This window comes from Trichechus manatus, unplaced genomic scaffold, assembly GCF_000243295.1.
Source record: "Trichechus manatus latirostris isolate Lorelei unplaced genomic scaffold, TriManLat1.0 scaffold00073, whole genome shotgun sequence".
Taxonomy (NCBI): domain Eukaryota; kingdom Metazoa; phylum Chordata; class Mammalia; order Sirenia; family Trichechidae; genus Trichechus; species Trichechus manatus.
In genome coordinates this window covers 11,738,456-11,751,417 of record NW_004444009.1, presented here as the reverse complement: position 1 = coordinate 11,751,417, position 12,962 = coordinate 11,738,456, and the positions used below count along the sequence as shown (strand labels likewise).

Below are 12,962 nucleotides of genomic sequence, written 5' to 3'. Positions count from 1 at the left end.
ACCATTTTACATTCCCACCAACAGTGTGTAAGTGTTCCAGTCTCTCCACAACCTGTCTAGCATTTATTATTTTGTGGTTTTTGGATTAATGCTAGCCTTGTTGGGGTGAGATGATATCTCATTGTAGTTTTGATCTGCATTTCTCTAATGGCTAATATTCGTGAGCATTTCTGCATGTGTCTGTTAGCCACCTGAATGGTTTTTTGGTTTTTAATGGCTAATGACATTGAGCATCTTTTCATGTGCCTATTGACCATTTGAATATCCTCTTTAGTGAAATGTCTGTTCAAGTTTTTTGCCCATTTTTTGATTAGGTTGTTTATCTTTTTGTTGTTAAGTAGTAGAAGTATTTTATTTATTTTGGATGTTAGACCCTCATCAGCTATATGGTTCCTAGAAATTTTCTCCAAGTGTGTAGGTTGTCTTTTCACTTTTTGGATAGTCTTTTGATGAACAAAAATATTTCATTTTTATGAACAAAAGTATCTCATTTTTATGAGTTTTATTACTTCCTTTTGTGATAGATGAGAGTTTAGTTATCTTACATCCTACCATCCTTTCCACTCCTCACCATCTTCCCAAAACAAATATAATCTCCTTTCCTCACCCCCATTCTGCATCATATCTGGTATTACCAAATATTGAGCCTATCCCATTTAACCAAAAAGCCTTTAACCTTTAACCAAAAGCCTGTCTTTCTATTAAATGGAAAAATTAGATTTTTTTTAAACTGAGTGTACCCCCAAATTTTTTGTTAGTTTTTTTTTTAAGGGGGGTTTCATGTCCCAGAAAATTTTCTTTCTCCAGTGCTAAGAATTGCTAATGAGGAGGAGTGGTGAGAAATGGCCATTGGGATGACAGTGCTCTCCCCAGGAGTCTGTGCCAGTGCACCTGTGCAGCACAAGCAGGAGCTACAAGACATCCATTACCATTGGGAACAGTGTGCAGTTGCAGGCAGAATTACGTAGAAAATGTCTCTTTAAATTTGTATTCTTCTTAAAATGGAGCCTAACCCCTTGGCATCAGGATAAGTGGAATACAGGTAGGAGGTTAATTAAAATGCCTTGTGAAAAATCTCCATCTAATATCCCAGTAATCAAGCCTTTCTGCCTGCAGGATGAAGGCAAGAGAGTCTTTTCGTCTTTTATCTAGCTATATATAAAATGCATATTATTAATTAAGCAAGGCATGGTGAGGATATCACCTATTGAAATATTTAATTTCAGGCTCCCTCTTTGATTCTTCTGGTGATTTGGGCATTGAGGAGAGAACTTCAGCTCTCATCTTTCTGTGGTCCTGTCTTGCTCCATCACCTACACCTGCCCCCTAGTCACAACAGACTGCTTGTAGTTTCCTAGACTTTCTATTAATTCCCTGAAACCTTTTCCAATACTCACAACTAATTAGTTGCCCTCTTCTCTGTGTTTACATACCATTTGTGCTTAGCTCAAGTAAAGCGTGTGTCTTATTGTTTTCTAGCACATAGCTTTCATGTCTTTCACTCTTCTAGACAATGTGTGCCTTGACGGCCCTGGCTGTGTGGTATATTATTTATATATGTATTTATATATATATATATATATAAATATAAATCTCTGACACCATCTTAGGCATTTAGTTAGATGCTCAGTATTTGATTGTATTATAAGAAAATGTAATTCTTTGATATTTGGAAATGATTTTTTAAAAAATTTTTTAAAGGTAATCCTAGACCTTGAGGAAGAAAGGCAAAGGCATGCACAAGACACAGCTGAAGGAGACGATGTTACCTACATGCTGGAGAAGGAGAGAGAGCGGCTGACTCAACAGGTAAGTAAGGTGGAATGGTTCACGACAGCATTTGCTTAAAATAACATTTCTCAAAAGATTATTCCATAGGATGGATATTGTGTCACTCAAAAAAGAGGGCTTTGTAGTCAAGTAAGTTTGGAATTAAACAAGTTTTTAACTTAATTTACTAGAACCTGTAATACACAAAAGCACATGTGTCTTCAAGAACAAGATCTGATATACTGTTTAAGAGATCTGTTTTCATAACATACAGGTAGGAAGTTAATTAAAAGGCCTTGTGAAAAATCTCCATTTAATATCCCAGTAATCAAGCCTGTTTGCATGCAGGATGAAGGAATAGTGTTCCATAGAATGCACTTTGGGGAACACTAACTTAGAGCTAAAGCTCTCCAAAATTTTTGACTTAGGACCCCCAGTAAGAAATACATTTTACATCATGACCGTGTGTATATACACACATACACCTGAAACAAAAATTCCATGAAATGATGTATAACTCTTAACTGCCTTTAATACACACCGATGTTTCTCTAAGAGAGTTCCTTCAACCCTTTTCCTCTCACCCAGAGTCTCTGACTGTGCCTTGAATAGGGTTAGGACGACAATGAAACAGACTACGTTTGTTTAAAAAGTATGATTTGAGTATAACTAGTTATATTTTTTTGCATTTAAGACCAGAGAAAATTATTGCTAAAACTTCAAAAGTTTTGTTTTGAGTGTTCTGCATCCCACTTTGGTCAGTGGCGTCTGGGGTCTTAAAAGCTAGCGAGTGGCCATCTAAGATGCATTAGTTGGTCCCAAGCCCCCTGGAGCAAAGAAGGAAGCACACCAAAGACAAAAGGAAAGTTTAGCCCAAGAGACAGAAAGGGCCACATAAACCAGAGACTTCATCAGCCTGAGACCAGAAGAATTAGATGGTGCCCAGCTACCACCAATGGCCGCCCTGACAGGGAACACAACAGAGAGTCCCTGATGGAGCAGGAGAAAGGTGGGGTGCGGAACTCAAATTCTAGTGAAAAGACCAGACTTAATGGTTTGATTGAGACTGGAGAGACCCCGGAAGACATGGCCCCCAGACGTTCTGTTAGCCCAAAACTAAAACCATTCCCAAGGCCAACTCTTCAGACAGATTAGACTGGACTGTGGGACATAAAATGATACTCGTGAGGAGTGTGCTTGTTAGCTTAAGTAGATATATGAGAATAAATGAGCAGCTCCTGTCCAGAGGTGAGATGAGAAGGCAGAGAGGGTCAGGAGCTGGCTGAATGGACACGGGAAATCCAGGGGGGAAAGGAGGAGTGTGCTGTCACAGTATAGGGAAAGCAACTAGGGTCACATAACAATGTGTGTATAAATTTTTGTATGAGAGACTAACTTGAATTGTAAACTTCACTTAAAGCACAACAATAAAAAAAAGAGAAGAAAACCCTGTGGAGCACAGTTCTACTCTGACACACATGGGGTCACCAGGAGTCAGGGTCGACTCAACATGCAACTACTTTAGTTTTTTGTTTTTTCTTTTTTTTTAAATGTCATTCATTTAGGAATAAATAAAGAGTAGAATTTAAAAAAAAAAAAATTTGTTTTCAGCAGCATGCACCATAAAATCTGGTTTATATAGCCTTCTGTTTTCAGTTTTGATTGGTTCTAATGCTCTAAATTCTCTACCTATCTAAAACACAATGATGCATCATATTCCCACTAAAAACCCTGAGGCAGCATAAGAACTAGAAACACCTAGTTCATGTTGTATACTTTTTGTGTTAGGTGTGTTGTGATACTTCAGAAATAGTTGATCTAAGCCCCATGGCATATATGGTAGTTCTGTGTACCAGAGAACAGCTAGCCAGGACAGTCTACTTGATAATAGTTGTTTCAGTACCTCTCTTTGTTTTCTTTCTCTAAACAAGATGTATGTTGGTATCTTTTTCTAGTTGGAATTTGAAAAGTCACAAGTGAAAAAATTTGAAAAAGAGCAGAAGAAGCTTTCCAGCCAGCTGGAAGAGGAGCGCTCCCGCCACAAGCAGCTGTCCTCCATGCTGGCACTCGAGTGCAAGAAAGCCACCAGCAAGGCAGCTGAGGAGGGGCAGAAGGCAGGAGAGCTGAGCCTGAAACTGGAGAAGGAAAAGAGCCGGGTGAGTAAACTGGAGGAAGAGCTGGCAGCCGAGAAGAAGCGAGGCTTGCAAACCGAGGCCCAAGTGGAGAAGCAGTTGTCTGAGTTTGACATCGAAAGGGAACAACTGAGAGCAAAACTGAACCGAGAAGAGAACCGGACCAAAACTCTGAAAGAAGAGATGGAAAGTTTGAAGAAGATAGTGAAGGACCTAGAAGCTTCCTGCCAGCACAGTAGCCCTAATGAGCAATTGAAGCAACCGGTAACCATGTCCAAAGGCACAGCAACTGAGCCTCCCGTGCTAGTATCTGTATTTTGCCAGACGGAGAGTTTTCAGGCAGAAAGAACCCACGGGAGCAACGTAGGCAAGGTGACAAACACTGGACTGCCTGGCTCCACCACTCCGACTTACACGTATGCAAAAACCAATGGCCATTGTGACCCAGAGATACAACCAACCAGGGAGTTGTTAGGCAGCAGTGCAGAAAACCAGGTGCTGCCACGAGAGAAATCTGTGGGATTCACCCAAGAAAAACCAGTGGAGAATGGTGGATGTCCTGTGGGAATCGAGTCTCCGATCCCAATGCCCAGTCACCTCCCTTCCAGTGGGAGCTCACTGTCTCCCAGCAGCACTGCCTCCTCCTCTCTAACATCCTCTCCTTGCTCTTCACCAGTACTAACTAAGCGCTTATTAGGGGCATCAGCCAGCAGCCCTGGCTACCAGTCATCCTATCAAGTAGGAATCAACCAGCGGTTCCATGCAGCTCGACACAAATTTCAGTCACAGGCAGATCAGGACCAACAAGCAAGTGGCCTACAGAGCCCTCCGTCCAGGGATCTGTCCCCCACCCTCACAGACAACTCTGCCGCCAAGCAGCTGGCCCGAAACACAGTCACTCAGGTGCTCTCCAGATTCACTAGCCAACAAGGGCCAATCAAGCCTGTCTCTCCCAATAGCTCCCCCTTTGGCACAGACTATCGAAATCTGGCCAACACTGCCAGCCCAAGAGGTGACACCAGCCATTCACCTACTCCAGGGAAAGTATCCAGTCCTCTGAGCCCCCTGTCTCCAGGGATCAAGTCTCCTACCATCCCCAGAGCTGAGAGAGGGAATCCTCCACCCATCCCACCCAAAAAACCTGGCCTCACCCCATCTCCATCCACGACCACGCCACTGACCAAAACACATTCCCAGGCATCCTCTGTGGCCACCACAGAGGACCTTGCCAGCAGCTGCTCTTCCAATGCTGTTATAGCCAATGGCAAGGACGTTGAGATACTTTTGCCTACCAGCAGCTAGTTCCTAGGAGGGAGTCTCCACAGGTGACATTCCATCTGATTTCATCTAAGAGCTCAGAGTCAAACCGTTGAGTCAGATCATGTTATTTATTTTGATAGTAGCTGCAACCGTCTGTACAATACATTTAGTGTATTTCACCTTTTTGTATTTTTTTAAATAGAAATTGATTCATTTGGATTTTTATGGCTCTAATCTTTGTACTGAAGCTAGAAGGGCACCTCAAAGACGTCTCAAGCTCAGCAGTCACTGTCATGTTGTGATGGAGAAAGCTAATTGATTACCAGGTGGTGATTTGCTGTCTATTTTGGGACTAGAATCACTTGACGCTCATTTTGAATTAGTATGCAGAAGTGGTTCATGCAGATTTTTATTCCAGATGAACATGTTTAAAAAGTGCCTGAAATAAGACTGCTATATAAATGCGATTCTGCAGCAAAAACACGAAACAGATCATTTAATTGCAGAAAATGAAATCCTCTGTGAATTCTGAATGTTAAAAACCAACACTGCTTTTCATCCTCTTTGACTGTTTTTAATACGAGCTTTGTGTTCTAAAACAAGGCTGCATAAGTAGAACGGGAATCCTTCTACAGGTGGGTGTGAACTCACCACAAAGCTGAGCTTTATAGAGCCCTTGAGAAACCCTCCTGAGCATTAAGCAATTTGGGGTGCTGATTTTCTTGTACTTTTGAAAAATTAAGTAACTCCTAGTTTCCTGCATAAATTCTTGAATAGAATGAAATCACATCTCCATTCAAAAAATGTCTTCAAGCGTCTACCGTTGTGTAAGGAACTTCTGATTCTGATTACTGTTACCTGAATAGGAAATGATTACTCATTCTGTATAAAGGTTTTGCAACAGAGTGAGTTCTTTATTCTGTAATCAAAAAGCAATAACTTAAAATTCACTCACTTTGTAATATTATAAGTCAGAATTATACAGGTTTTACCAAATTGTTACACTTATTCTCCAGACTGCCAGCACTTGGTGTCTGTATCTGTGGAACCAAACTAATTTTTGTCTAGATTAAAGTATACATATATCTGTATAGATACACACTCCTTTACATGTTTAACATAGACACACTTAAACACGTAATATTAGTGTGATTCTATCTTTGGAGTTTTAAGTATAGCCTGAAGGACAAGTAGAAATGCACATTAAGATTACCTACCAAAGTGACCAGATATGGCTGGGACCTAGTCAAGGGAGGAATCTTGTGTACAGGTTGGTTGTGAAATCCCAAATGAAAACCAGGTCTTCATTATCACTAAAGGGCAGAGCTAAACTAACCCCAGGGTCACAAATTCAACTCGACAGGTCTTAAAAATGAGTGAAACAGGTCACTTAAATGGTGTAAGATGGCTGGAAGAAATGGGAGCTATAGCAAGCTGCCGTGCTTACGCCCCATTTAAAAGAGACAGTCATTGTTCAGCTGCAGCTACTTGTTGCTTTACAAGAAGACTGTAAGACCAGGGTTACCAGCTCTTCAAATTTTTATGAAATCCAAGTTTTCATGAGAAATATTCTTATTTTTGAATATCAAGAACTGATTCAAAAATCTTTAAACTGCTGGTTAAACAAACACTTCTGAAGCTGGATTTAGGTCACAGACTGCCAAGTTGCAGCCTCTTTCATTTCTAGAAACTTCTGTCATTTCCATCAAAGGGAGGTTATGTGGACAGAATCCTCCAGATTTTCCAACTGTGTAGACTAGTACAGCTGACAGTCCATAGAATATAAGGACTGCCCCCCTCTTCCAAACAGGACTGTCCACAACCCAGCTCAGACATGGTGGTTGTACGTTTTTGTGTCCACAGGGAGAGAGAGGCTCTGTTGTCCTCACATACATTCTCCTAGCCCCTTACCTCTTTCTATAAGTTAAATCTTTTCTCTCTTGATCCAGTAAGAGTTGATGAAGGAAAGTCATGGGATGGAAACTGATGAATAATTCACAATGGAGTATACTGGTGTCTAAATTCAGCTTATGGTTTGATTAAGACCAAAACATCAAAAATAAAAATGCTACTAATGCACCACGGTGTCTACCAAAATGATGAAGGGGGTATCTTAAACCGTCCAAAGCAATCATGTATTGACCTTTATTCCCATGCATAGCCAAAAGGAACAGTGTTCATGATAAAATAGCTGAACTTGCTACACAGGAGGGGGGGCTACAGTCCCAGTGTGTTATTACCTCTCTTGCTTTAAATGGTAATCTTAAAAGTTGCATTGTGCTCTTCCTTTGTTTTGGCATAAATATATATATAGAAAGAGATACTATAAGGAAGTTTATTTCTTAGGAAGTGCACTGAATAATGTATTTCTTTTACAGTGTAATATGGGGGTGGGGAAATGCAAAAGAAATGTGTATTTTTGCTAGTTGCCTATCTTCTGAGATAAATAAGCACAATATTGAAATGGATCCAACTAATCCAGTTAGATAATATAGATTAGTATTTAAGTTTGCTGTAGATTGTGTGTGCTAAGTAAAAGTTTCATGATTCACATTTTGGTATTAACCTATGTTGCAAAAGCTATGTTCCTGGTCAACAGATTATGATGTCCAACATATAACACAAGCATTAAGTAGTCATTAACATCTGTAAAGCCAAATGTACCATGCAGAAGTCTTCATTCATTTTTATAGCAGACTACATTAAAACAAATTAAATCCTACTGTCTGGAGAAAAAATAGTCTTATTTATACAAAATGAAGAATGTTGCACAACAAGGCATATTTTGTTGGGGAAGGAGCAGGTGGTATAGATGGAGCATAGCTTTAAAAACCCAAATGAAGTCAGTGACCCATCCAGGTTAGACCCCCAAAAAAGCTGGGACATTGGTTTTCTTAAATCTTAGAGCTGGAAGAAACTTCTGCAATAATCCAGTCTGTAATTTTTAACCATTTTGGGGTTCTGCAACTTTTGAGAATGTAAGAAAAGCTATTGACTCTATCCCCAGAAAAATGGATAGCAAGATTTCGTTGATGATTTCACAGGAACCAAAGACCCTGACGCCATCCATGATTCATGTGCTCCAGCTTAAGAATGTCTCATCTTGCCCAGCTGTCTGGTTTTACAAATGAGTGACGCATCCCTTGTCTCCTAGGCCAGTGCTGTTGCTGCTACACTGTTAGCAAATGCAAACTGTAGCCAAACAAAAGCACTTAAAAATCCTTTGATGTACAAAAGTTTTCAAACAGTGTAGATGTTTACATATCTTAAGTTTCCAGTATTTTAGCCATTTATTTAATGATCCTTTCAACAAACACTGGCTATATCCATTTTCCGGTAATGGCCTTACTGTCAGCAATGCTGCCTTGTCAATTTGTATGTATATAATTTATAAAGAGAGCTTCTGATGCTTAGTCCTTGAAAGAGAAATTGCCTTTTAAAATGCTAGCTTCAAAATAGGATGTATTTTCATAATTACGAGTGGGCAATGAGAATTTTTCCACAGGAGTAATATTTAATTGCTATAGAACTAATTGAGAAAACTTGAGAGCCTGTTCACCTATCTGCTTTCATATCAACAGCCAATTCACTGGTAAAAGGAAAGGAGATGGGTAGTGGTTCTCAAACTATATTGTGCTTAAGTATAACCTGAGAAGCCTACTAAAAGTAAGGATTCCTTGGCCCCTCTCCCAAAGGCTTCCATTCAGTAGATCTGGGGATGGAGCCTCGGGGCTGGCTGACGCAGGTGATCTGAGGAGCCCATTTTGAGAAATAGTCAAAAAATATAGACCTACTGGTCTGCTCACGTTGCCTGAAAAGGTACAGAAAGCCTCATAGCCCTCACTTGTTCTTTCACAATAACTTGTGTCTTAGGTGGGTTCTCTAGAGAAGCAAAACCAGTGAAGCACGTGTGTGTGTGTATAAGGAGATTTAGCTCAAGCAAATGGCTCACATGGTTGTGGAGGCTGGCAAGTCCCAAATCTGTGGGTCAGGCATCAGGCTGGAGACTTCTGACTCATGTGGTTGCAGGGGCTGACGAACCCAAGTCGGCAGGTCAGACGACAGACTGCTGGCTCACAGGGCTGTGGAAGCTGGCGAATCCCAGAATCGGCAGGAAAGTCAGCAGGCTGCTGGCTCAAGTCCCAAGAACCGGAGGTCAGATTATGATGAGCTGGATGCAGCATCCAGAGCAAGCTTTGCCAGCGCATCTGTATATATTGGATGTAGGCCACATCCCCAAGGAAACTCCCTTTTCAACTGATTGGCTATTCACATTGGATCATAAAATGGGGGAGAGGGGGTGACTATATCAGCTCACAAAATGGAAGATGACTACATCATTACATAACTGCCAAACCATTGAGAATCATGGCCCAGCCAAACTGAAACAACCTTAACCATCACAGTCTACCCTTTGTCAGTGTGGCACCTGTACTCATCTCCTCAAACCTACATAGTTTCTAAATGAAGACAATTATAAAGCCATACACTGTGGTGCCTAACATGACACAACTAATGTGTACAACCAAAAACACACTAGCCCCATTTACATCTTGTATTTTATAATAAGTAATGGAATAAGGGAAGAAAACAGATATTTGCACATATATTACAAAACAAGGAAGACATACTAAAAATAATTACAGCCCTCGTTCTGCAACTGGTCACGTGGTCGTAACTGGTATTTAGAACTACCTTCTTCTACCATCCATTCTGTATTCCCTTTGCCCTCAGCAAGCACCTCAGCTGGCCATGGTTCTTTGCCTGGTGGGGTAACCAAACCTTCATTCCTGAAGGGTCTGGGTCATTAGTAGTCATATCAGAATTGGGTTGCTGTAATTTTCCATTGACTTACTTCACAGGGCATGGTAGTACTAAGAGATGCCCTAAGGGATCACAGGTATTCCAGGGCATGGTAGTACCAAGAGACGCCCTAAGGAATCACGGGTATTCCAGATATATTCTTTACCTCCATCATGCATTCTGAACCCAATTTCTCCTTTGTAATCACAATCAATCACCATCGTCGCTCTCTGATGTTCTTGGAGAGTTACTAGAGGAGCAATTGACTTGTAACAGAGGCAGAGAATGTGAGTAGCCAGAAAAATAATTTGCTATTTTTTTTTCTTGGAAGACTATCACTTTATTCTAATTAATTCACAAATAATAACAACAGCTAGTTTAAGGAGGCCACACCAACATTTGTCCAGCCCCAAACTTGACATCATCTCAATACAATAAGAACATCCTCTTCCATGGTGATTCTGAAGCAACGAAGCTATTAATGAGGGAGGAGAGGTTTAACTGGTGCTTGTACACTTAATACTCTCACTATCAGTTATAGTCTTATGCTAAATTAACTTGGTCGTGAGAGCCCATTTTCCATTTCTTCCGTTTGAACTTCTTGATTACATTAATCCATTTGCAAATCTACACTGCTTTAGCACCTTGCTGAAACCCTCACAAAGCTTGGGGTTGCTCTCGTTCGGGGCACACTCCAAAAACTTTCACAAGTGGCAAAGGCCAAACTGCTGCTGCTGCTGGTGTGCCGGTGGACTCCCTGAGGCTCCTGGCAAGTGACGTCAGGCCTTGAGGGCTCAGCATTACTTCTTCCACTGAAGCCTCCAGTGATGGCATGGACCAGCGTATGCCCGACAGCAGAGCCCACAGCCACGCCGGGAACAGTGGTTGACATCTTGGCCGTCAGACCTGGCGGCTGGGGTGCAGCAGCAAGTGAGCTAACTGCAGACAATGGGACTGCTGCTGGCACCTGAGCTGCTGGTGCTGGCCTGAGGGCGGCTCTCATCTGAACAGCTGGCCAGAGGGGCCATGTGGCAGGTGCGGCTCCCGCTTCCACAAGGCTTCGGCATCATTACTACGCAGCGGACTGGCTTCTAGATGTGCGAGATGCTGAGGACAGACTCCTATGTAGTTTTGATAGACGGGTGTTGTATAGGAGCCTCTGTCATCTCTTAGCTCTCTTGTACAATTCTCCAGTTCCGCTGGCTCTTGTTTTATGATTTGGAATTTGTTTTGGGGACTTCTGCAGCTTTTCCGAATAGGACTTTCCTGAGTGCGTTCTACTGAGGACACCTCTGAAACAAAGGACAGAGATCTCTGCCGAGAGAGCTTAATGACAGAAATACAGCTACTCACCACCATCGAGTGTTCTTGCTCATCCACATTAGATTTGGAGGTTGGATAGTCTTGAAAGTTCACAGCTGTAGAATCACTGAGTTTCTGAATCTCTTGAGCGTATGCTGTGGAGCTAATTAAACCAAACTTTAATTTTAGCAAAAGCAGTTCAGCTTTTAAAGTGGCATTTTCCTCTCCCAGTGCAATTAGTTTGTTCTCTAGAACCAGGTCATTTAGTCGACGTTTCTCACGAGATCTTTTGGCAGCTTCGTTATTTTTCCGCCTTTTTTCCCAATACACGGCATCTTTCTTTTTGTCGGGAATGAACTCCCGCTTTCTCCGGCATGCTGAAGACCTGTTTTTCCCCACACTTCCTTTATTTATTAGGAGGTCTTCCCCTGTTGTCAAGTCTTCAGATACTTCAGTTAAAGCAGAATTAAGTACCATCATCTGGTCTACATCGCTACTAGTTTCAAGCGATGCCTGCTCCTTTTTGAAGGTCTGCATTTTTCTCAGCTGCATCAGAAACAACCTTTACCTATATGTATGGTGTAGGAGAACAAATTATTTTCCCAGTATTCTCAAACTCTTTAAAAACTGTGGTTCAAAATCCATTCATATTCTTCCTTTCGGTTCTACAGTCTCAGGCTCCTCTTGTTGGATAGAGTAGGTGTCTTCTAGGTTATGCAGTTGTGAAGGCTGGCAAGTTCCAAATCCGTGGTCAGGCAGCAGGCTGGAGGCTCCTCCTGACTCACGTGGTTGCAAGGGCTGACGAACCCAAATTGGCAGGTCAGACAGCAGGCTGCTGGCTCAAGGCCCAAGAACTGGAGGTCAGGTAATGACAAGCCAGGATCCAGAGCAAGCTTTGCCAGAGCATCTGTATATACTGGATGCAGGCCACACCCCCAAGGAAACTCCCTTTGCAACTGATTGGTTGTTCACATCAGATCACAAAATAGGGAATGACTACATCATTACATAACTCCCAAATCATATCATTACACAACTGCCAAACTACATCATTACATAACTGCCAAACCACTGAGAATCATGGCCCAGCCAAGTTGACACACAACCTCAATCATCACAACTTGTTGTTTACCTCTGACCTAAGAAGATGTATTAAGTTCCTGAAACTGGTTTGTCAGAATGTCAGTAATACTCAGAGCGAAGAATCCCTACTTGGATACCAAGTACCATGCTAATGATTTCACACACATACTACCTTAGTCCTCACAAGGGTGTGGTGAGGTATTATCCCCAGTGTACCGATGAGGTGGTTGAGGACCAGAGATTTGTACAAGGACCCTTAATAAATGACAGAGCCAGGATTTAAACCCTAGTACTTTGCTCCTTTCTCTACCAGTGATGCCCAGGTAAGAATCCCCTGGGGTGTTTGTTTAGCTCAGACTCCCAGGCACCTCTACTGGAGACGCTGGTTCAGTAGGCCAAGATGAAGGTCTAAATAAGAGCCTTGGGTGACTCTTACGATGGAGCAAGTTTAGAAAACCAGGACACCACACAGCTCCTCCCACTCACACTAACCACCTCAACCCCAAAGGTGGATGATCAGACACAACCAATGCCAGGAAAACTTTATCAGGTCAGGTGAGCTGAACAAAAAAAGAAACTTTCTTCCTAAATTCCATCAAACAACATATTTTG

The 12,962-nt window shown here is 41.8% G+C and overlaps 1 protein-coding gene and 1 pseudogene across 1 annotated transcript in view; one reads left to right on the top strand and one right to left on the bottom strand.

The window, feature by feature from the left end:
• CTTNBP2NL (CTTNBP2 N-terminal like) overlaps positions 1-5,645 on the top strand; it is a 47,996-nt gene extending 42,351 nt beyond the window's left edge. The window contains exons 4-5 of the mRNA XM_012556680.2: positions 1,702-1,809; positions 3,726-5,645. Of these exons, the coding sequence (XP_012412134.1) occupies positions 1,702-1,809; positions 3,726-5,204 (1,587 nt within the window). The 3' untranslated portion in view covers positions 5,205-5,645. The remainder of the gene's footprint in view (positions 1-1,701; positions 1,810-3,725) is intronic.
• Positions 5,646-10,765: 5,120 nt separating this feature from the next.
• Positions 10,766-11,954, bottom strand: LOC101342261 (nuclear factor interleukin-3-regulated protein-like; annotated as a pseudogene).
• Between the last annotated feature and the right edge of the window lie 1,008 nt (positions 11,955-12,962).